The 25,068-nt window shown below is 48.1% G+C and overlaps 1 protein-coding gene across 11 annotated transcripts in view; it reads left to right on the forward strand.

Annotated features, from left to right (window-relative positions):
• The window catches only part of znf536 (zinc finger protein 536), a 223,199-nt gene that overhangs the window by 149,712 nt on the left and 48,419 nt on the right, over positions 1-25,068 (forward strand). For all 11 annotated transcript variants that reach the window (XM_026177512.1, XM_026177499.1, XM_026177503.1 and 8 more), the window contains 2 exons: positions 231-389; positions 7,867-9,615. In XM_026177512.1, coding sequence (XP_026033297.1) covers positions 231-389; positions 7,867-9,615 — 1,908 coding nt within the window. The remainder of the gene's footprint in view (positions 1-230; positions 390-7,866; positions 9,616-25,068) is intronic.

Consider the following 25,068-nt stretch of genomic DNA (forward strand, 5'->3'; position numbering starts at 1 on the left):
TTTCTGAAGAAAGCTTATGAACTGTCAGCGTTCTGTCAGGAGGAAAACAGCGCGGTCCGTGAACTCGTTTGATGCGTTTGACTTTGTGTGGCGTTCGCACACCGAGCGCAGGAAACGAGGGACAAAGAGGAAGAATGTGTTGTGTTATGATGTGATGTGTGCAGGGCTGGCACTCAACACGCCTTCCATTTGTCTTCCCCTCCTCGTGTGTGTGTGTGTGTGTGCTCCAGATGTTGGCGAGGACTTGGTGAAGACAGCGGGGAGCATCCAGCCGCCTCTGCCCCAGCATCGAGAGCGCTCCCTGGGCTCGTCCTCCAAGGACTGCCCTTACTGCGGCAAGTCCTTCCGCACCTCCCATCACCTGAAGGTCCACCTGCGGATACACACAGGTCAGTGCCTCCACCCTCCACCCACCCGCACACCCCCCGCCTGCTCTGCGTCTCTGCAGCTATGAAACATTTATTGGACTTCATGCAAAATTTACTTCAGCGCTTGTTCTGACATTTCTTCTGGGCTCAGGCTGACATATTGGTTTCTGAATATCGGCTCGCTGGAGTCAGTCTCCCTCTGTGATGGAGAGGACGCAGATCCATCGATAATCTATCAGTTTGAACATCGATGCGGGAAGAAGACAAAGAAAGAAAGGAACAGAGTACAGGCCGTCACAAACCCAGTCATCCCAGTTCAGCAGTGTCAGGTCTAGCAGGCCTGCCTCGGTCCTAATCTGTCTCTGTCCGTGGGATCTAATCCCAGAGGCTCCGTGTTATCAGCTGCTGGATTTGAGCACGTTTCCTTCAGACTCACATAAATCCAAATTAAGGAAACTGCTGGCGAGCGTGCACTTCCTCTCAGTGTCCCTCATTTAGGCTTAAGGCCATTGTTATTCCACTTTTTTTCCTGCTCATCATTTCATTGAGCTCTAATTAACACAACAAGGGTTCAGTGTCCTCCAATGACATCACTCAGAGGGCAATTTCACACTCTCTAACTCTCAATAACTTTCGAGGCAAAACAAAGCCGGCCTGTCCACCGTTCGCAGGGATGTTCGTGAGACCGTGTGTCGAATAGATTTAGCTTTATGTTTCGGGCGGGTGTGCTAACCCTCGGAGCGGCGCCGTCCCCCCGGTTGTTTTCGGTCAGAGTAATGATGTGGACCGTGGACAGGAGCCAGGGCGCTAACCCTCTGCGAGGTACGAACGCCCCACTGACTATCCAGGTTAAAGTCACATTCAGACTGTGCAGAGGACACCTTACCACAAGGACACCTGGCTAAAGTTTCTCAGGTGTTTCCTGCCTCTCAGCTCCTCAGCTTCCAAACACTGTGGACAGCTCAGCGTTATTATTCACCCGAGGTCTTCCAAACGAGAGTCCTCTCTGGACCACTTTGGCTATCCACGCAAGCATAATCCCACATAAAGAAGAGCGAGATCGATCGTAGTAATAAAGACCTCCTATGAAAAACTGCGAGTTGTTCCTGTGACTGATGCTGCCGGAACAAAGCTGCTTTATGCCATGTTGTTCTGCTAATTCAGCATTACAGCATTAACCCTTAAGCTCACTTGGGTCCCCAGAACACGGTAATAACTCCACGTCAGTCACACGCCATCCTCCCCTGCATCCTGCGTGACGGACCAAACACGAGCGTCCTGCTTTATTGGGTCAGACCTGAAACCGGCGAGTTCACTGAGGACACAGGATGTGCTTTTTCTCACAGGCTTCTATCCAATCAGACTTCATGGGAGTCGCCCCCTGCTGGACAGCAGAGAGAATGCAAGCTTCAGACTCACTTTTCAGACCTGACGATGCATCAGACTCTTATACAGTCCTCTGACTTACTGCGTGAACTGAGCAGATATCTGATCGAATGCTTTTACTGTCAGACTGCAGTAGCTCTGAAAATATCACGACTTCCATGCCTTTACTGACTTTTTACGGGTGGTCGGACTGCGACGCTTTAAGGTCTCTAAACACAACCAGGTCACCTCGAGGCCAACCTCCCCTCCACTTGCTGCTGCTTCTGTGTTACCTGCTGCTGAGAGACCTGAGTTATGTCTGCTTTGAGTAGAGTAGTAATGATCCCCGTGAGGCCCGTATTTTATCGCAGAGGAAGCGGAGCCCTCGGCCGGTCTGACTGAATCCACAGTACGTTTTATTTTCGTCCTTTCGTATCTCAAACAGACAGTAAAATTAAAGGCCTCGCTTGGAGCCTCCACCTGGGGACAAATGTAAGAAGGGTTAGCGGGGATGTTGTCTTTTTTGGGTGGAATGTATCCTTGGACGCGTGCCCGTCGAGCTTAGACGCAACGCGGGGAGAAAAAGAGCTAGATGCATCCCCAACATGTGGCCTTTAAATCACTCCTATAACCTAATCGTACCAGCTCCGCTGTGACATCCTGATTACATCCACGAGATGACTTTTACAGCGGCTAAAGATCCTCTCTGCGCTCTGGTGACAATGCGGGCAGATTCACAGCTGACAGGCGAGCTCTCCTCCGTCTAATGTAATGTGAGTGACACAATGGAGTTGCTTACCGAGCCTGGTCGAGGCAGCATTATGCGACGCAACGCAGAGATTAATGAGCGACTAACACCAGCTTGAAAGGAATGAAGTGAATTTAAATTTCTCCAAAAGTTAAAGAGCTAATGTTACAGTATTAATTTCCTCTTGAACAGTGAGTGGGAAAATATCCATTAGCAAAATTAACCACAGTTTTCTAGGTAGCTAACATTGTGCGGCTGTGGCACTACAGTGTGGGGCCAGAGCTAATGAACACACTGCAGAGGGTGATATTTCATTATACAAATTAATGCTCACATTTTAATGGGAAAGTCACATAATGAATCTAGGCTTCAGTGACAGCAATTAGAGGCCCAGATTGTCCCCTTCTGGACAAGGCACTATTTAGCAGTAAGCAGCTGTGTGTAAAAAATAAAAAGGTCCTCGCTCTTGACAATAGCCACACATAACTTCAGGCAGGGCCACATAACCAATAAGAGTCCCGGCTCACCTATAAATGAGCAGAGGGAGGAGGAGGAGGAGAGACAGGACTCGCCCGTGTCACTTAACCTTAACCTAACCTTGTAATCAGGATGAATCAGGAGGGACCTGTGATCTCCGTCTCCATTCCTCTCGTTCCCCTGAGCCCTCGTCTTCCTCTTCCTTCTATCTCTCATACATTTTCTTTTGTCGCTGCATTTCCTGCCTCTGTCGAGCAGGAACTTCACAGCAACGGCTCTTCTTGAAGGGGGAATTAAAGAGGAGTGGGACAGTTTTGGAATTTCCTGCCGCAAATTTTAGAATTTAGCCCAACGTGTGAAACATTTCTGTAATACTGACCATGTCGTCTGTTTGAGGTCGTATCCTATCCCAGTGAGCCTCTTTACCCTTTCTCTGGTAACATCGTGATGTTTGGGTCTGCACCTTTCATCACAGAATAAGCATTTATAAAACTGTATTTCCTGTTCGTCATCATCATCATCATCAACTTTATTTATAAAGCACTTTAAAACAACCACAGCTGACACAAAGTGCTGTACATTGGAACTGTAAAATAAAATTACATGAGATATAAATAAAAATCAAATAAAAGAAGAGTGAAATCATTAATTAAATAACTACGTCATCCAATAAGAGTTCATTTTCTAAGGGTTTAAATCCGTACACGCAGCTGCCGAACAACTGTTAGCAACGAGCACACAGGAAGGACTGTTTTCCCAGTAACCCAACCTTGTGATGTGACATGGGTGGTGCAAACACCTGAGCACTGGCCAGTGTGAGCTTTGGAAGCTCCAGCCATTTCCAGTCAACACTGGTTCTCGCGTTCCACCCTAACTACAACCCTGATTACCCCCATGTATCAGGGTTATGTACACTAACTACAACCCTGATTACCACCGTGCCCACTAACTAACTAAACCTGATACCACCATGTAAACTACTATAGCCCCGACACCCTCATGTATCAGGTACACTATAACTCTGAATACCACTGGCCACTGTAACCGTTAGCCTGATTACCCTGACAAGACTAACTTTAACCCTGATTACCGCAGCCAGAGTAACGATCATTTTCCAACACAGTATGCTCTCACATGAATAAAAGTTAAAAGAAAAAAACGTTCACATTTGAAAGTCGGAGGGAGGTCTTTAACCCAGTTCAAACTGGTTCTGTTGCATCATATTCCATCAGTGGTTTATGAAAAATGAGAGCTGTGATAATGTTTAAATATAAACACAAAACAGCTTCCTTTGAGGCTTAGCCACTATTTGTGTCACATATGAATCTTCTTTCTAATTAATCTAATACGGTTCAGGTAAACTGTCGAGATGTTAGAAATATAAAATTATTTCTTTGGTAACAAGACCTGCAGTATTTTTGTTCAGATTTCTAAAATGTTTTCTGTGTTTATGGAAAACAGCACAGATATTTGTTTTTAACCACGTGTGTTTTCAGAGGTGTGGACTGCACTGATGTGGTAAACCTCAGTGTTTAGCTCCACAGTTAACGCACTGCATTAAGAAATATTTGAAAAAGCAAACAACAACAAAGCTGCAGTTTATGGAAAACAGCCGGATCCTTTTTAAAGCACGTATGTGTGAATAGTTTTCAAGTTTAAATCTTTTTTTATTATTCTGATCGTGTTAGCCGACTAAACCTTATCAATGTTTACCACGAATGTACTTTGTGCTCCTCAGATTTGACGAAAACTGCGGTTTGTTTTGTAATTACACAGTTTCAGTAATTTCATCTTTTTTGAATTATGTGTCTGGTTGACACAAAAAAAATCAGTAAAAATATTGTAAAATATACCATTAAAAAAACAAAACAAACGTAATTTCCTGTGAAAAATTCTTATTTTGCTGTATTTTTTAACCACACATTGAATAATCTTCCATCTTTACGGGAACTTTGGTCTAAAAACAGAGAATATACTGGCAAAAAAATTACCAGTTCAGTTTCTGTTTTTTTACCCAGTGATGCTGTTTGTGCTCTCTCTGGGATTTCTGGAGTTACTAAAGTGACGGTCTGTGCTGCCACTTCATATCTGACCCGCTGTATAACCATCAGATATATTTAAAACAGCTCCGTGTGTTTTTCAGTCCCTCAAACATCTCAACCGCTGGTTTTTACATTTATTTCCATCCTCGAAGCCAAATGGAAATTCATCTTCCAGTATGTCATATCTATTAAACCATTTTAATTGCCCCTCTGTACAGGGCTGGGGTATTTATCTTTACTTGTTTCTATGGTGCTGTCATAATTCACACGAAGCCAGATGAAATCCGTGCAGCAACATGAAGTGCAAACACGCTGTGGAGGACCTCAGGAAGAGGAGGAGGATTTATAAGCGCAGAGGTTGTGTCGAGTGAAGGGTCTGCTTCTTATCGTTCACCTCCGTCAAGGTCAGCGTGTCCACAGCGGCTCAACAAAGAGCAGACAGACAGCAGCGAAAAGTTTACCGTTCTATTTTTAACTCCTGCAATTTCCTGGTTTTGTGGCGGCAGCGATCTGTCATGTGGCTGGGAGGTTGTGCTGTTTGCGCTGATATCAATTAAAAGTGGATTAACGGGTACATAATGACCTTTAGCAGTAAATTGTGTGTAATGTTGCAAGGCAGGATACAGTATATTCCCCAGATGTCACACCAGGCCCCTGACGTATGATGGAGCAGATGTCTTAGCCAGTCCAAATGGCCCTCTAAGACACACACACACAGACACACACAGAGGCTCAGGCTGACATGCATGCATAAACATGTGTTCTCACACATTCCAAATGGCAAACAGACACACACACACGCAGACATGTCGTCTGTCTCACTTGCTCCAGATATTTAAAAATGCTCAGCTTTAATGGAAAAACGGGCACAAAGCGAGCGCTCTCGCAGGGCATCGGCATTCATTTCAGTTTGCCTTCGTCCGTAAACATCAGAGGACGGTGTCAAACACGCAACTGCCTCTGCTTTTCATTCTCATCTTAGATATGCACATTCATCTTTATTTCCCCCCCACGTGAACATTAACAACCTCTTATAAGGAAAGGGAGAAAAAAATCAGATCAGTCTAATTTCTGTCTAATTTGGCTCCTAGAATATCATTTTGTCCAGTTAGAGGAATCGAGAATGATCATTTGCATCAGGGACGTTTCCTTATTAAATCAGCGCCGAGCCTCTGTTCGGCAGCTCACAGGAGAAGCACTTATTGGGTTAAAAGCTCATCTCGTATGGTTTATTTTAAATATACTCTATGCTTCACAGACACTCTGCTGTAAGAGAAAAGATATCAAATCGCTGTCTTTCTGCCTGTAGTCAGGGTTATCTGCAGCTCTGCATGCTCTCTTTTCCCTCCTCTCTGCTCTCTTTAGTATTTCCACCTTCAATTTTCTTTTGTATAGCCTCCTATTCTTTTCTCTGCTGTATCAATATTCTATTGAGTTGCTGTTTGTGGCCCTTTATTTGAGAACTCTGCAGTAGGTCTGCAGATCGCAGAGTCTTTTTCTGGAATGGTGCCCTCTAAATAATGATAAATTACTTGAGCAGTATGCCATTTGCTAATTATATCCATGATTTACTACACAGCCCGACTTAAATCATTCAAACCAGCCTTGCGTAACAATGCCTTTTTTTCCTTTATAAAATGGTTTCCATGTGTATAATCTAAACATTTTATTGGCATATACTGTATAGAGAACGTGCATGCAAAACATTTTTTATTTCTTTTCCAGCCGTGCGTGCACAAATACCACTGTGGGAACTTTTATATGTGTATATTGAAAAGGGGGGAAAATCGAGCTTAGCGTTTCTGCCTCTCTGTTCATTGTTTAATGAATCCAAATCTGGCTCTGACTCCAAGCCTATTATAATTGCTCGCAGGATGTGTTCTATTTCAACATCTTTCCAATGGAAGATCCACTTCTGGCAGAATAGTGTTGGTGTTATAGCATTATCAGGAATATTCATGAATATGGATGCGCAGCATAAATAAACATATGTAAATGTTACACAGCAGATTCACCCCCCTTTTGCTGTAGTGTAAATCGCTTTGATCTGTACTGAATCATATTGTTCTTCATCGCGAGGCTTCACCACATCCAGCGTGTGCTTCACATATGTCGCCGGCTTCGTGTTTTTTGCGGCATCCGTATTGTGTGGCGGGGGGCCGCGCGCTGAGCCACGCCTGATGTATGCTCCTCCTGACAAAGTGCAAAAAAAAGGGCGATGTCCGAGAAGCAGCGCCGTCATCGGCAACGGCGCGGGCCAGAACGGAGGCACGATGACCCCGCTGCACGTGCGCGCACGGGAACTCGCCGCGAGCCCGGCCGCAGGCCCGCGCACATCGCATCGAGACACTTCTGTTGTCAGCTGAAAATATTATGTCTTGTAGTGGACTGAAAGCACCATATGGTGAAATGTTTTTATGGTGTTGATATGAGTGATGGCTCACTTGGCGGAGCTGGATCGACCCATATTCAGATGCCTACTCCACACCCCCCACACCCCACCCCCGTCCCAATACACACACATCAAGTGGAGCCGAGCCGACGACTGGAAGAGAAAAGACATGCAAGTGTTGGTTGAATGCACAATCGTCTTCATTATCACTTTGTGTTTCATTCTGTGCTACTTTTTAAAATCTCCTTTTTCAGGAATTAAATACTTCCTCTTCTTTATCGTAGTTAATGAAATGCATGTCTTTTTTGTCACTTCATGTGACCTAATTTTCTTTGTTCAGGGAGGTTACATGACCCTCGGGCCCACATTCCCTGCTCCAATAAATAGATTTTGATATCCAGTCGATGTAATAAGCAGGTTAATTATTCACTGTTTTACTGTTTCTCTCGCTCTCTTTCTTTCCCGCCCTCTCAGGAGAGAAACCCTACCGCTGCCCTCATTGTGACTACGCCGGCACCCAGTCTGCCAGTCTCAAGTACCACCTGGAGCGCCACCACCGCGAACGTCAGAACGGCTCCACCACGTCAGGCTCCTCCTCTGGCCACACCCCTTCTTCTGACCACAAAGAGGATCATGGGAAGACGGGCGGAGGCATCTTTGCCCGACCGGACGTCCTCCGTAATGTTTTCAAAAGCATGCCCCCCAACCTGGACTTCAGAGCAGGGCCGCTGCTGCCGCATCAGTGGGCATCGGCTCCCATCGTGTCCTCTCACAACCGGGATCGTGACTGTGGGGACCGCCGCTTTGACTCTGCCTCTTCAGCTGAGAACACGAAGACTGCCGATGGACCTTCCACCATAGTCTCCGCGGACGGCGCCGCCGCCAGCTTCTCTGACCTAAGCCGGGCTTACCAAAGCATGATGGGAAACGGAGTCCACTTTCAGGGTTCTCTCCAGGCTTTCATGGACAACTTTGTCCTCAGCTCCATGAAGAAGGATGTGAAGGACAGCCAGAGTCCAGCCCAGCTCCAGGCCCAGCGCTACCATGACAACGGCGAGCCCAAAGCCAAGAGGGCCGCCTCCGGGGAGCAGGACAGAGAGGAGAAGCCTGAACCCAAACAAAACTCGGAGCCGGGCAAACCCGGGTCCCAGTACGAACCGCTCGATCTGTCTGTGTCGGTCCGACCCGAGTCTGCATCCGGATCACTCCCTGGCACCTCCGTCACCATTCACGATAACGTGGCGTGGCACGGATGCCTCTTCTGCTCCTTCTCCACTTCCTCATTGGAGCTCATGGCTCTGCACCTCCAGGCCAACCACCTGGGCAAAGCCCCTCTGCAGCACGCCGACGCAGGCAAGGACGCTCACCGAGAGGGTTCTCCGACCACCTCCACCCTTCACTCCTCCAACACCAAGGCCTCGGGCGTGGCCCCGGAGAGAGATGGAGACAGAGATGGAGAAAAAGGCCAGGGAGGCTGGAATAACCACATGGAGCAGCCATATAACCCCTTCCAGAGTGAATTCTACAGAAGGTTTGGCGGCTTGTATGATGGATCCCCAAGAGTCAGTCAGGGCATTCAGGGGTACATAGCCCAAGCAGACCACGGTCTGGACCTGCCCAGCCAGGTCTTCGGAGGGGCCTCTTCAGCCGGCCCTGACCAGATGGGCGACAGGGGCTCCTGTGGAGATGCTGAAGATGACCAAGTTGGATCTGAAGACGAGGCTGGAAAAACCGGCGTGCGCAGCACCAACGAGACCCCATCGACCACACCCAAGAGACGGCAGCAAAACCACTCTGACGAAGACGAGGAGGAGGGAGGAGTGGCTGAAGAAGAGGAGGAAAGAGACGAGGATGGGCAGATGGACGTGGACAGAGAGGAAGAAGGAAGTCCCAAACAGCTCCAAGATGATTCCTCTCTGCCCCTGAGGAGCGGAGCGGCCATGGCGACACCGTCCTCTGCCATGACTCCACTTTCTCTGGTTCCTCCGCCCCAGAACCAGACTCTGCCGCTGGAGAAACAGTGGCAGCAGGGCTTGGGCCTCCTAACCCCCGGAGGTCCACCAGGACTGTTGAAGGCGGAGCAGCAGACCCACCTGGAGCAGCAGATGAACATGCTGTCTGTCCTGAGAGCCTACAGCAACGACAGCCTCCCTGCGTTCAACGGCCTGGGCGGTGGAGCGGGCGGGGCGCCCCCGGGGGGCATGAAGAGGTCGGACGCACCTGGTGAGTGTGTTTAACCCCTCCTGGTTCAGAATATTAAAAGACAGCCACACGAGCAGAAAGCGACCCCAAAAAAGACAAATATGAGCACAAATCCAATTTTCCCACCAGTGCGTGCGCACCAACACCAAACACAGCAGACTAACACGTATACGTTTTTGCCTGACACCCACAAAGGAATCTCAGGCACTCACTAAATGTCTCGAGATTGGCTCTGAAGTGATTTCAGCCTTATTTCAAGCAAGTTTAGAAGCTATCATGCCGGCGACTAGCAACAGATTAATCTTTATTACACGTTTATATTACTGGGAGTGCAGCGCCTCCCTCTCGCTCCCCAGCATGGGGGGAATAACCCTGGATGAGTCAGAGCAGGACCTCAGCTCCCCGTGCCATCTCCTCCACATGTCTCTTAACTATCTTAGCTCTCATAAAGCCGGCTCCCAAAAGCCCATTACTTTATAAGACTCGTCGATCTATGACCCTGTGAAAAATGAACTGTCAACTTTCATGATTCTGCTAAGGTTATAGCCGCTCCTTGAGACTGAAGAAGGAAGTCTTTTTCTCTCACTCTCTCTCCTTTTTTTACAATGCTTCTCTTCTGTTTAGGGCTGGTTGGTACTTCTGAGTGTCTCTATAGGAAGAGAATAAAAGCCAGTGTTGGTGTTGAGCTTTAAAAAACCGGCTTATAGACACGACGGAGATGGATGACTTTGCTCCGCTGCTGTCGGTTTGACTCGGTGTGACCCTCGTAATATTATTAACAATCAGGAATATTTTTCTTTGTTTGGAGAACAAAGGAACGGAACATTTTTCAATCAAACGCAGAGAGAAAATAATATAAAACATAAATAAAATAACAGCTGCTGGTGTTATCTGTGGCAGGACACGGCTCTGAATATCTCGATGCAAGTGTATATGTTTCATTAAAAAGAGAAATGGCTTTGTGAGAGATTGCCCTACATATTGTTTAGTCCAAAATGTGGGCTGGCCCCTCTGCAGCGAGGAATGCTCGACCTTTATAGATAAGGCTTTCTCTGAGGAACAAAGGCCTTTCTTATATGTCCTCGTCTGAGACGGCCATTCATTGTAATTAAAAAAAAACAAGTTATTGTGTGTCCGACTTCCCGGCAGATCTCTGGGATGGCACCGAAGATAGCATAGAGAAGAGTGAAAGACTATAGGGAACATGAGTAACATGGAGACATGTTGTGGTGAATGTGAGCGAGTGAATTGTTGTCCCGAGTGTGACATTACTCCAGGTGATTCTTCGCCTCCCGTCCCGGCTAAAGATGCTCTGACTGAAACATGCACGTAGAGCTGGACGGAGAGCTAAAGTGCAGAGACGTTCGGAGGGCTGGGGAAGCTACAGAGCTGTGCTTCGGCTAATGTGACCACGTGAAAAGTTCATGCTGACCGAGTTCAAAGGCCACTGTTTCAGGATGCGCTGCGATAGTTTCTCGTGCTGTTGTTGTGCAAGTGGAGGAGACAAAACAGACACGCTCGTTTCTGGGTGAAATGCACAGTTGTGTTATATGTCCACTTGTAAAACACTCATGTCTTGTTTGGGGGGGGGAACTTTGGCTGGAAGAGCAGAGCCGCTGTTCCACTGTTGAGGATGAAGGCGGGGGTGGCAAAGACGTCCGAAAAACTCAATTCAGACCTGGCAGAATGTGATTATCTGGAGTGGGTTTGCATTAGGTTTGTATGCAAATACAGCATAAATCATTAATATCGAAATTCTGCCCTGAATGCGCGTGAGCTGTCGCGGGGCACGCGTCGCACGTCTGGAGTGGCCGGCGCTTCATTAGTATGCCCGGAGGAGGAGGGGAAAGGGTTCCGCGTGCTCTGACACGAAACAGATAGAAACGTAGACGGCTGCGTGCACAAGCCACGCCTCCTGAATCGGATTTATCAATAAATGTCATTAAGAGCAGCGGTGGGCCCGAGGTCTCTGCAGTCAGCCGAGGTATCTGGTTACTGAGGTACAGTACGCCGTGTAAAGATTGACATGAACCCGCACCGTTTGCTGTACTGTAGATGTGCTTAACACAATCAATACTTGGCTGCAGTGCAGACCTATCTATAGCCATGCATTATCAAACATGAAGTATTACATTATTCAAACAGTGCTGTACATGCTGCGGCTGCTTGCGAACAATGCTCCTCACATCGTATTACTTACATTACCTCAGCCCCCCCGCCCGCCCACCTCTGCTCCTCTAATATATGACATGTGGACCTGAGAAGGCTGAGACTGACAACCTGAAGAGGAGGAGGTGTTGATAAAAGTGCAGGACTTGGATGAGCACGTTTAGGATTTGAGGAAAGAAAATGGCAGAGCTCAGAGCTGAGCACCTCTTACTGCGGGAGAAGTGTGCTACAGAAGCCGGCGGTTAGTGGATGGAAGTGAAAGCAGAGAGGAGAGTGCTGTGTGTTCTCAATTAGAGCCGTGACTCCCGCTTTCTGAGCGCTCTCACGCCGTGCTTCTCCTCAGAAGTGCTGCGGTTTGTTTGTGTTCGCTGCAGATGGAAACTCAGAGGTTCAGCTCGGCGCGCTCTGAAACTGCCGGCTGTCGGTGAAGGAGCCGCGTGACGTCACCTGAAGTCCAGCCGAGCGGCGTGATGACTGAAACTCTAGCCCCGCCCTGTGTTCGCGCCTGTCTGATTGACAGAACGAGCTGCGTGTAGTTTCAGGAGCGGCCCGTCGGCTCTTCTAATCGTAGGATGTTTGGACATTTGTGATGTCTGGACGTTGCGTTGTTCCCTGCGTGCCGCTGAGCTGCAGTCACCTTATTAGACACGTGCCAGCGAGCGGTGCGGCTGCTCTGGTCCTTTCCACGAGCCAAGTTTCTCTCAGAAGAGACGATGGCTTTCCAAGTGCCTCTTTAGCTCGCTTGGCACCGCGTTACCACCGGCCAGCTTCTCCTGCACACGACTGGGCGGCGCGCTGCTGACATGCCCGGTGAAGCTGAAGCAGGTTTCTTTGCTCCTCAGGTGGTCGGCCTCTGCGCTGGTACACAAATGATTCCAGCACACCAGAACACTGGCATCCGCTGGTCTGAACAACACTGAGATTTGCATCAGACTTTCTAATTGTTGAGACGTCGTGGCAGACGTTTGCCAGGTGGGAGGAGCCAGTCCAGAGCAGGCGCGCCCTCCTGGTCGTATGCAGGTTACTGTCAGAGGTGCCTCCGCCGTGAGTGTCGAGATCACATCCTCACAGCGCGCTGGCACACGGCGAGATGAGCGTGTTCGGTCACGCTCACTGGTGACATCACAGCACACATGCCAAAGACCCCTCGTACATACGTGAGCAACGCCGGCAGCTTTGACGTGGACAAACACTCACAAACATTCACACACACTTCAAACTTTTTGTGATGTAAAATGTGGTAATTGCCAATAATACTGTCCTTATCAGGTGTTTAATGACCAGGATTTGGTTGCTGTTTGTATTTAACACACACACACAGACACACACACACGCGTGGAAAGCAGTTCACATTGCTGCTAGACTCCCCTGTGTTCACTAATGAGCCCGACATGTGGCTTACCTGTGTCGCTGCAATTATTCTGTACACTTAAAAGTGAGGCTGAGGGTTCACAGCTGACAGTCCTGGACGGGCAGATGGTGCTTATGAACTCATTTATCAATACTGGGGACACAGGCGGGCTATTGGTCGCTATATTTAATTCATTTTTGCAGTAAAAGTCCAAAGCCGGCCTTTAAAGCCTGTTTCAGGTGCACACACACAATCAGAGGAGCATCTTTGTGTTTCTGTGTTTGCTTCCAGTCTTCAGAGTGCTTCCTAACAGCAGAGGGCATCTATAGCATGGAAACATCTGGATCCTTCCGCTGCTCTTTCTTTAGTGCTCGCTCAGCTCTGAGCCAGAGAATCATTTCACTGGTTCACCATGGGAGCCTCCGGTGGGCGTTTGAGAAACTGCAGCTTCAGTTGTCTCATTATAATCTCCGCTCTGATGCTTAGTTAGAATTTTTGATCTACCTATCCCTTATCTGGGTTTGGGTCGCGGCATGAGCGGACCTCCCTCTCCCCGGCCACCTCCTCCAGCTCACCCGGGGGACACCGAGGTGCTCCCAGCCCAGATATAATCTCTCCAGCGTGTCCTGGGTCTGCCCGGGACTCCGGTTTGAACTATTACCATCTTTAATTTACAGATTTTTCAAAACATTAAAATAAGACCTTTATTTAACAAGAGAATTTACAAAGTGACAATAACACAAGATAAAATTAAAGAGAGGCATCACACAAACAAGAGCCGTGCAGCTGTGCGAGGGTCACAATCAACGCTGTGACATCAGTTAAGCGAGTTTCGGGTTCGACTGCTGGAGCAGACGGTCTGCTTAAATCGTTTATTTGTGCCAAATTGAATTGGAGGCTTCTTGTAAACAGTTTAACCCGATTAGAACTTCAACCAGAGTTTGACCACAGTCCGAGTGACTGAACCGCCCTCCTCCCTGCGTTTTCCCACAGTCCGCGATTCTTCCTCCTGTCTGTCTGCCTGTCTGTCTGATTGCTGGAGGGCAGGGGCTCCTGCAGCGATTAAGCCATCTGGAGGCCTGTCTGCCTGCCTGCCTGCTGGTGAGACGCCTCCCCGGGCTCTCATTGTGTGCAGAGATGACAGCTCTGACGGCTGCTGAAGGCGAGGTGCCATTTCCCACGTGCGTCTACATTACCGGTTTAACTTGTGCAGAGGTGCATTATCACCTTGTCACCCAAAAGTGCAAATAGTGTATTTTTCAAAGAGCAATTAAAGGTAATAGCTGCTGTCAGGCTGCACGGATGGGACCTGTTGCGCGCTCTCAGATGTGATAGCTCTAAAAATATTTCCCCCGCTCGTCAGCCGGTCCTCTCCGAGAGCGCTTCCTGCCGGCGGCCGCGCGTTTTTCCTGGAAGTTCAGCGAGCGAGAGGTGGGATGGAGTTGCTCTTGATAAGGAAACAGAGACGAGTGCCGGGTGATCGTAAACTTGCGCGACAATTATTCTCTTCATTATTTTAGAAACAGGACGGGGAACGCAGCGGAGGCAGCGTGGGAGATCGCATTTACACACTCCATCCATACGTGTGTGCCCGCGTGCGTGTTCACGTGCAAACCAGCTGCTTTTATGTGCACTCTGTATCCCCCCCCCCCCGTAGTGTGCATCGTATTCAATATTGCAAAAGTTGAAACAATGGGTTATAAATTGGCCTTCCAACCCGATATATCTGACATGATCTCTGCTTCCCATCTCGTTAGTTTGCTGTTTGTTTCTTTTCTTCCCTGACTCCTGTAGACTTTGTTCGGTTTGAGTTGCTCCTCTTAAGAATGCAGCGTTGCCTTCCCCAGGCGCCCTGGAGATGTGAAGAGGACGCCTCAGAGGAGTTGTACTCGTAAAGCTCCTCATCCTCGGAGGGAGAGACAGAGAGAGAGAGCACCGGCAGGCAGAGACACACAGGCATAATAACTACACTTACACAGCTAGTCGACACATAATGAGACAATGCAGCAGCAACTTCAAGGAAAAACGCAGATATATAAAAAACAACAGAGAGCGAGGCAGAGGGAGAGGAAAACAGGGGGCTGTGGGGGTAAAAAAATAAAGAAAATCAAGAAACTATGTCAACTTTTATTTCCCGTGTTATTCCACATCAATGGCGGCATGCAGTGATACTAATAAAAACAAAAAGTATACACAGGTACAGACACGCAGGCAGCGAGCTGCCGTGTTTGAAACGCTCTGTGGCAATTAAGGACAAATAACGCGTATTATTTCCCGTCGTGACGAACGATCCTAACCAGCCGCTAAAAAAAACGTCCTGATTTCGACATCAAACGCAAACAAATAAAAACGGCTCCAATAAACAAAAGTTGTGAGACAGACATCGCACAAACCGCGGGGGGAATGAGAATAAGAGCAGCGAGCGCTGAGACAAATAAGCCCGCAACATTATAACATTAGCAGTTAGAAAATACACTTAATTCCTCAGCAGAGATGGATATAAACTGCATTGTTGCGTTGCAAATCCCAGCCACCGGATTTAAACTGCTGCATTGTTTTATTAGGGAAATATGGGGGTGGAGGAACAGTGCTTATTCTAATTACAGTGATTTAATCAGGATTAGGGAGGTTACCTGGATGAAGCGAGGGGGCATCTGTGGCAAGGGCACATGCTTTTAGACGGGCCGGGTGCACGCTGGCGGGGCCGCCCCTTATCAACGCTCATCGCCGGCGCTGACTTCAGCCTCCGAAACGATGACTTTCTCTGCCCGTGCACGAGTAAACACTGGCCTGTTTGTTCTCGCCGTCTTTATTCCTTCGCTTTTTTCCCTCCTGCCTGGTTAAACAGCAGGCGGAGGGAATCCATTTTAATCTGATTAATAACTTAGTTGATCACATATAACCCAATTTTCAGTGAGTGCCGTCCTTGTGTGTGCGCGGCCACGCCCACGCTGACCTTTGCGGTCGCCCCGGTAACAATAAGGCACAATAAGCGCCGTTGTTCTGTCGGAAAGCCGGAGAAGCTTTGCTTCATGACCAAAATTTAATGTGGCCCTCTTTGCACAAAAGGCCGGGCCTGCGCAGAGATGGGAACGAGTTTCCCGCCGCATTCACAGAAATATGAATCGGCCTTTTAAAACAGATATGGTTACATATTCGTTTTGAAAGGTACAGTAACGGGCTCAGGCCGCGCTGCCCTCCAACACTGGGGCCTTTGTTCGCTGGCCGGCTAATAACCGCCCCTGATCCTGATCCTCAGCTCTGACTGCTTACGGAAGAATCCCCCCGAACCTCTCTTTGATTACACCGTTATACGAGCTTCATTTTGTCATTTCGATTTCACTCATCGTGTTTAGCGCTGAGAGATTTGTATTCAGGATTGGCAATTACGATTCAAACGCCACAAAGTAAGCCTTGTGAGTTTTAGTGATGACGAGTGAGAGAGGGGGAAATATCCTTCCTTTCTCTGTCTCTGTCTGTCGCACATGCACACAGGAAATATGAATCAAATATTCATGAAGTGGGCTGAGGTTCTCATGCACCCATATGCTTCCTTGTTCAAGCAGCTTGCAGTGGACAGAGGCATCCATCCAGCCTGTAACCCCCCCCCCCACCTATCACCAGAACTGCTGCCATCGCCGCGATCATTAAATAGGTCATCTCGAACATGCACTCCTCCTCTTTCTTCCTGTTTCTTCTTGCTTCCTCCTGTTTTTTCCTGTTTGTTCCTGTTTCCTACTCTCCCCTCCTCTTTCTTCCTTTTCCCTCCTGTTTCCTCCTCTTCCCTTCTATTTCCTCCTCTTCCCTCCTGTTTCCTCCTCTTCCCTTCTATTTCCTCCTCTTCCCTCCTGTTTCCTCCTCTCACTTCCTGTTTCCTCCTCTTCTGCGGCGTCCTCGCTGCCCTCCACCGTGCCCCTCGACTTCCTTCTAATAATCTGTTGTGAGAAAGACGAGTCCTTCGAGCTCTGTGATTCACTGGCCAGGAATCCTTGTAAAATCAGGCCGCCGTGTATTTGCCAGTTTCCAGAAATTGTAAGTACTTTATGGTTTATAGTTTTTTATTATGGAATGAAAAGGGTGCTGTGAGGGGCTGCTCCGGGGGCGGCGAGGGGAAGGAGGGGGGATTAAAACTGAAGGGATTAGCACCATACTTTAAGATAAATCTTTTTTAATGTGAAACCTCATCCCCGTTCATTCTGGGTAACCACTCTTATTAACTGCTGTGCTTTCATGCGGCCTATTTTTTCTTTCGCCGAGCAACTTTTTAAGCAGAGGCTTTTTTTTCCTCTTTTTTGGACACGCCGCTCGCTCCGCCGGCTCCACAAACAACCTTTTTAAGCATTTAAACACAGAACAATGGCAAAGCACATAGCTGCACACATTAATGCTTTTGTATCTGGGAGCAAAAAGAGAAAAAAAGGCAGAAGAAAGAGATAAGCAGAGCTTGGCTACGCCGGCCCTCCGTCTTTCCCTCTCTGCCTCTCTCCATCAGCCAATCCCGGCTGATCTGTATGCATCGGGGGCTAAACAGACAAACATCATATTCTCAGTCTCCAGACTCTAATTGACTGAACAGGGATTGGTCACACTTTTAAGAAGCGTTCCATAATGGATTTCCATGTTTGTGTCTCTTTTAACTGGCGGTGCGAGGGGAAGCCATAAATGTTGTCTTTATTACTGAAAACAACAGCCCTCCCTCCATCCTCCTCCGTCTCTCTGTTTCCTCGCCATAAAAGACCATATCAGTGCGACGGCCGGCATTCGTTGCAAGGTCAACTCTGCCGACAGATGACAAACGATCTCAAGATGGCCACATCATCTGTCCCGTAGCTGCCGGCCGAGAGCGCCGCCACCGCGTGCTCGTCTTTATCCCTTCTTTTCACTTTATCATCATGTCGTGGGGGGGCAGAGCGAGGAAAACCAGCCACCTGATATCCACCAATGAGGAGAGTTTTCAGGCCAAAAGGCAAATGAGGATGGGGGCGGGGGCGGAGGGGGGAATCTTTTCAAAAATCGGCACTTATCGTGTTTCTGTATCAGGAAGCAGACTTGGCACGAGCCGGGGATTCAGTATTACGGACAAGCTGCTCATCAGATGGGAGCTGGTTTATTTCTGTGGCCCACCCTCCGCCTCCCCTCCATCCGTCCATCAGTACCTCCCATCCTCCGCCACCCCTCCAGTCTGCTTCTCATCCAAACGTGTCTCATTTCTCCGACCGGACGACTTCTTTCATTTCAACCGTGTGATTGATTTCTCCTGTTTATTGTTTCTTCTTCATCTTCCTCATTATCTGCGTTTGAAGCGCCGCTTAAAACCGCTCGGTTCCTCCTCCAGCGGCGACGGCCACTTTTCACAAAACTCTGACTGCGTTCCTTAATTACGTGACTTCTCTGTAACACGGCCGTCAGCTCGCAGACAGCCGCTCTCGCGTCGTTATTACCTTCCCGTTTGGACGCCGGCTCTCGGCAGGTAGCCGAGCCCCCCCGCCCGCCATCACATCGTCCTCTTCCTCGTGTTCGTCTTCCTCGGTCTGCTCTGCTGTTCTTGGGTAAAAATGGATCTGTGCCATCAGTTTGTCATTTTTAAAACAATAAAAATGTTCTGGTTATGCCCCCCCCCCCCCCCGCGTCCTCTGACAGTGAACGAGAAGATGAAGCTCCGCTCGTTAACAATCAAATGCTCAGCAGCTTCATGTTAACACCTTTGAAACATTCTGTTTTTGAAACCTTTTCCTCCCGCTGCTTCCCGTCGTCTCCACGGTTACCGTCATAGGGTGTAAATCCAAGCTGCTGACAGGCTAACACCGAGCTAATGGCGCCATTCATTACAGTCCAGCTCCGAGCTCCTGTCTGCCCACAAACCTCACCCCGAGCTTCTGCCTGAGGTTACTTCCTGTTCAATGGGAGTTTTTCCTTCCCACTGTCGCCAGGTGCTCATAGGGTGTCGAGTTTCTCTGTATTATTTCTCTGCCTTACAATGTACAGTTATATACAATATATGACTGAATTAAACTTTAGTTCTTTTTACTGTCAACAAACAATAAAACATTTAATAAAGAATTACATATAAATAAAAATGAGAAATGCAGTGATTTCTGCCTGTCATAGGTCTAAAGAGCGATTACTTTAGAATTGATGTCACAGCTGATATCAGTTTATCACTTCATATACTTATAAAATGATAACTGCAATGTTTTTCTGCAGTAAAGCCGGACGTGGGCCCAGTTTAGCTTCTGTGTAGTCGAGCTAAGCTGGATCCGGGGCCCGTCGCTGCGTCGTCCACTTTTCTGTCTGATAAATCTTCCCCGTCCTTCACACAAAGACAAAAACAAACAAAAACAAGCTGGTCATGTGTGACACAAAGAAAGAGCGTCTCCACCTCGCAAAGCAGGACCCGTCCTAAAATACAGGAGCGAACTGTCAGACTGTCAGAGTTCCTGCAAATGTTTCACAATAAAAGCCTGCATAGAAGAGTTCCTGTGAACCAAAACTGCACAGTAGAGGTCTTTTAATTTGAAAGAGAAGGAATTAAATAAAAGACTTAAAAACCAGGCACGCATGTGAAATATGTTTAAGAAAGATGCGACTGGATTCGTCGATACGTTCGGCTGCTCCACCACAATGTCACAAAATCCACCCAGATGCTCATCAAAACCAGCTGCCAACCAATCAAATGTTACACATTATTATCACCTAAATCTTCGTCAGCAGTGAGGAAAAGCAGCTTAATTAACCTTTCATTGAGTCCGGTGAAACATTCCCAAAGACGGAGCAGGACGCTGTGTTTTATTGGATGTATAAAGTGTGGATTCGCTCACACAGTCTATCGGTTTTTGGGAATGCAGAGGCTGCAGTATTGGATCCTACACCTATTGAAGCTGACGCAGTATAACAAAGCATGCAGGGCCAAAAGTAATGATCATATACAAATATCAATATTAGAAAGAGTATGTGCTAAAGAAGATGCATGGCTATTGATGTTTAAATAACTGTAGCGTCAGAGAGATGGAGAGAGGGGGAAAAATGTGAATCATATTTTCTCACTGGGAGAAAAAAAAGACCTAATCGAACACATCCCACGAGGCGCAAACAGCGAAGTCAAGGCCAGGATGAAAGCAGCTCTTCTGCTCCTCTCTGTCTGCGAGCGGCCCAACAAAACTACAAATAAAAGCGTGATCGGGGCGCGGCGGCGCTTCGCAGGCCGGCGGAGTGTTTGACAAGGCAAAGCGCGGCGATAAAAACAGTCAAAAGTTAAGTCGTCAGACGCTCTCCCCACTCCGCGGTGTCTTTTCATTTGTCTGCATATACGCAGCTTTATTTGCATTTCAAATGCTCATATTTGAAGAGGGTGGCTTAAATGCCAAGACGCGAATTGATGACAATCGCCTCGATTCAAAAGCATCGGCAGAAAGCCTCTATCCTCGCCGCTGACATTAAAGCTAAAGCAGAAACACAAAACAAATATATATTTATCTGTGCTGCCTCCTCCCTCAACCTTTCTCTCCGTCTCATTATTTTAGGATCATTTTACATTTGAATATCAGTTGTCGGGCCGAGCGCGAGCCGCTGCCCACAAACTAAAATAAGAGAATAATCAGCGGGCTGCAGAACGCGCGGCCATCGATTCGGCCGCTGCCTTTTTTCATCGCTTTTCCATATTCATTTGTGTAATTTACAGTAAATCCAATAGCTGTCAGTCACAACACGCGAGGACCGAAAAACGCCGTAAATTTACGGTGTTGGGAAACAGCTGCTGCAACATTTACAGCACAGACCACTCTAAAATATTAAAGATGTGTCATCGCAGGCACTCGGCCCTGCATCTGTAACCATCTGCTTTCTATTAACACACTACACCCAAAAAACTGAGGATGAGGCCTCGCACGCTCTCTCAGGCCGTTTCCTCCTCTCGGCGGAGGGGAAGCCGGTTCGCTGCAGACGCACGAGCTGATCGACGGCAAAACGCTTCGAACCTGAGTATTGCGGGCCACGGCCATGTTTGCGAGGCCTCCGCAGCTGAGCCTCTTTTCTTTGCTTGTGATTAATCGTAACTCGCACACCCTCCCATCGATTTCAACACATCACGCCGCCGCCGGCCGCGTGGCCCCTTAGCCTCGAGCCGCCGTGACTGCGAGTGTCGGCCAAAGATTCGGTCTCCTCGCTGATATCTCGGGGGTGCGGAGGCGTGCGGTGACTCAGACTGTTTGGGGCGATGACATCTGTCCTGTTACAGCAGACACAGAAGAAGAAGAAGGAGCAGAGGCTGAGGGCGGCGCTGCTGCTGCAAAATATTAAGTTACAGCAGAACAGGGAGACTTATGGGCCGAGTCAAAGGTAAACAATTACAGCATGGTGAGTCACTTTGTTGGAGCACAGCTAAAGGAAGATCATCTCTCCCTCTTAATAGGTAATTTCCTTTGTCTTGTGAGGATCGGATCACAGCCGGGTGGTCTGCCGAGAGAAAAAAATCACGACGGATCCAAAGTTGGCTGGAAAGCGTCCAGCGCGGCGCTCCTTCGGAAACATTCTGTTCAAATTAAACGAGCGCCTGTTTGCGAGGAATGCGCCGACAGATTCGGAGGGACGTTTCCCAGTTTATGTCTCCTTTTTTCACATTTCGTGCTTTCTGTCATCTTGTCTGTGCTAAACTAGTTGTCCTTTTTGGGGGGGCTGTCACCCCCCCTCCGCGTCGCTCCGTCATCCTCCCTCGTGATGTCACCATCTCGGCGTGAATCATTAGGATATCAGTGTTCAGCCAGTGACAGAAAGAGCCTGATTAACAAGCTCTCTTGTTTTTCCTCTCCTCTTTATCCTCCTCCTTTTTTCCTGAAACGAGGACTCCCGCTGCTCCCAACGACATTTCTTCCCCCTCCTCCCTCCTCATCATCCCTCCTCTTCTTCCCTGTCGTGGATGGCGGGGAGTCACAGGTGTGTGACAATAATTACACATACACTCAGAAAAAAATAATGTCGTTTCCTCCATTTAATAAGTTTGCAGTAAAATAGGCAGCGAGATAGAGAGAGATGCAGAGAGCTCCAATCTTATCGGATACCCCAACCTCTAACTTAATCATATGGCTCTTAAGAGCAGCCTGCCACCAGCTGGGGCTCCGTAATATGCATGCAATATGTGTGTAAAACGATACGCTTTAATTTTGAGCCCACTTTAAGCAGCAACAAAATCTGTTTATATGGGAGACATTTAAAAAGAAGAGAGGGCTGGAGGGAGGGGGCGCGGGATCGGGTTAACTCTTGCTCTCCGGGCCCGACAAACGCCATCTGTCTGGTGTCGGCCGCTATCAGAGCTCGGCGCCGCGCACAGACCGGAGCTGTGTCCACCCTTTTTAAGCTTCCTGTCGCATGGCGCCGGGGTTGCGGTTGGACTTAACATCCAAACGCGCACTTTCGCTCAGTTTTTCTTCCCCTGGCTCGCTGTGATGTCATACAGAGCCTGTGCCTTACAGCCTGATACTAATGTTGGAAGTTTACCCTTCTTAACTCACCTGTATAAAGTTGGCCTTATTAGGGGCGTGGCCTCTTTGACTGACACAGGCGGCCGTAGCTGCTAGCTGTGTGCTAGCTTCACCCGAGCTGGACCGCGTTTGTGCTGGTGGAGCCTTTTTAATGACATCGTGTGACCAGCAGCGTGGCTGCTGTGAGGTCACTGCGATGTCAGCAGGTATGAGAGTGACGCTCCTGCACAGGCTGTGGGTGCAGACGGCGGCAGGATCGCGTCTTTCTGCACAGAATACAACATTAAACTCTGTTTCTATGGCGGCACGTTTTTCCTGTTTCCTGAAACCTCGCCGGCTCTCAGAGCACGGCTGACAAGGTTAGGAATAATGTTCCTCTCTCGGCGTGCCTGCATCGATGCGGGGCATCGATTCGGGGAGTTTTTATAAAGTTAGAGCTGTTAGAGGCTCTTAAAGCCGAACTCTTCTTCTGGTGAGGCACGAGACGCGAGGCTGGAGCGCAGCTACGAGGAGGAAGTGGGAGCGAGGACAGAGGAAACAGAGCTTTTGGGGAAGGAAGGAGGGAGTGCGTGTGTAAACTTCAAACAGCCCGTGATGGCGGCTGTCGCTGCCGCCGCCAGCTCTGACCACTCCACAGATGCTTTTGTTCCCGCTCACTCTCACTCCTTCACCCCCTCCTCCTCCTCTCTTCTTGCCCGGTCTCTTTGGTGATCCAGTGTGAGAGGAGCGGGGGCTATCAAAGCCACCGCTGTCTGTTCCAGACTTCAAAACCCGGGGCCCCCGTCCATCCGTCAGCCCCAATCATCATATCTGCGAGGCCCCGGCGGAAAGCCTCGTACGCTGGAGGAGAAATATTTGATCTGTCCTCTTTGCGAGGATCAACAGTCACACAAACGACAGGGGCGCCCCGGCGTACGGGGGGAGGAGGAGAAGCTGCTGCTGGAGCAGGGAGGGAAACTCCTACGCTGGGCAGCAAAGATCCGGTTTATTAGACCGTTTCTAAAAGTGCCGCAGTGAGACGGCTCACCTTTAAAGATTACACGTGCGTGATCACGAGTGAAGCCTTCTTCCTTAAAGGAGCGTCTCCATCATTAACCTTATTTATTTTATTGTGTTTTAGCTTCTGATGGGAACCAGGAGCAGCTCACACATGCTCAGTTTAAGGCTTTCTTTTATTTTCCAGAAGTTTCCTGATTCCACAAAGATCTTTTTTTAATTGATATTAAAACACGAAATGCTCAAATACAATTTCAAAAATAATTTATTTTACACAAACGTCACGTTTTTATTTGTCGCCGTGCGATGAAATATGCGAGTCAAATAAAAGGTCTGTGTCTATCAATCTATTTATCCGTCCGTCTGTCCCGCTGTCATGTGACACTTATTTATAGAGTGTGTATAGTTAGCTCTTAAATCCTGTATGTGAGATCAGACTACGTAATTACTGAACTCATTAAGCACTTTATGTCCACCAGACCTCGTCCCCTGTGTGTGTGTGTGTGTGTCATGCAGAGCAGCAGCTGGTTGTGTTACTGACACACACACTGAGGTGGTGTTGGTGGTGAAGAAGATGAATATGTGACTTGAAGTTGAGTCTGTGTTACTGAAGATAATGAACACACACACTGTGCCCTGAGTGTGTGTTCAGGCATGTCACTCATGAGCCCCGTCACTTCCACCCGAGTCACCAGCAGGACTCGGGACACATGGACGGACACGGGGGGTGGGGTGTGTGTGTTTGATTGGCGGGATGGTGTGCAGCGTGCAGTAATCCATCACGAGTGTTTCTGACAAAGAGCTGAAAGAAGACTCCAGACCGGGGTCGTGACCCCGGGGAGGCGGGGGGTGTTCCAAACCTCTGGAAGCTTCCAGAGTGTCACAGTGAACAAACACAGTGTGAGTGGGCTCACGTTTGTTGGTCTGAGGATGGCGGACTCAGGTGCTGCTCAGGACCGCTTTCTGTGATGACGAGCGCAGCGTGATGGCGGGCGGCGGCGGCTCATATTTTTTCTTCATGCTTAAAAACCAGCAGCAGTTTTCAATGTATGGCTGCTGTGATGCATTTGAGATGAAACTGTGACTTTTATTATTCTATAATATTTACTCTTATTATTATTATTATTATTATTATTATTATTGAATAATGCTCTTCGATCTCTTCAATGCAGCTGGAAATTATTTTAATGATTTGCACTGCTGGGGTGAATATATGTATATTAATATTTTACAAAGGTGATAATTATGCAGTAATAATGATCTTTTTAATATTTCACTTTATAAAAAGTGAAAGTTTAGAAAAATCAGAATGAAAAAACTGTGAGTTCCTGATTCTGGGAGTCCTGATGACACAGTGTCAGATTCACACCTGAGGCCAAATCACTTCAATCAGCTCGGGCTGCAGGAAGCTGAGTATTACCCCTCTAACCCTTTCATAATAAAAGATCCAAATAAATGTGTATTTTTTTTTATTTACATGAAATT

The sequence above is a fragment of the Astatotilapia calliptera genome, chromosome 1, assembly GCF_900246225.1.
Source record: "Astatotilapia calliptera chromosome 1, fAstCal1.2, whole genome shotgun sequence".
Classification (NCBI taxonomy): Eukaryota; Metazoa; Chordata; class Actinopteri; order Cichliformes; family Cichlidae; genus Astatotilapia; species Astatotilapia calliptera.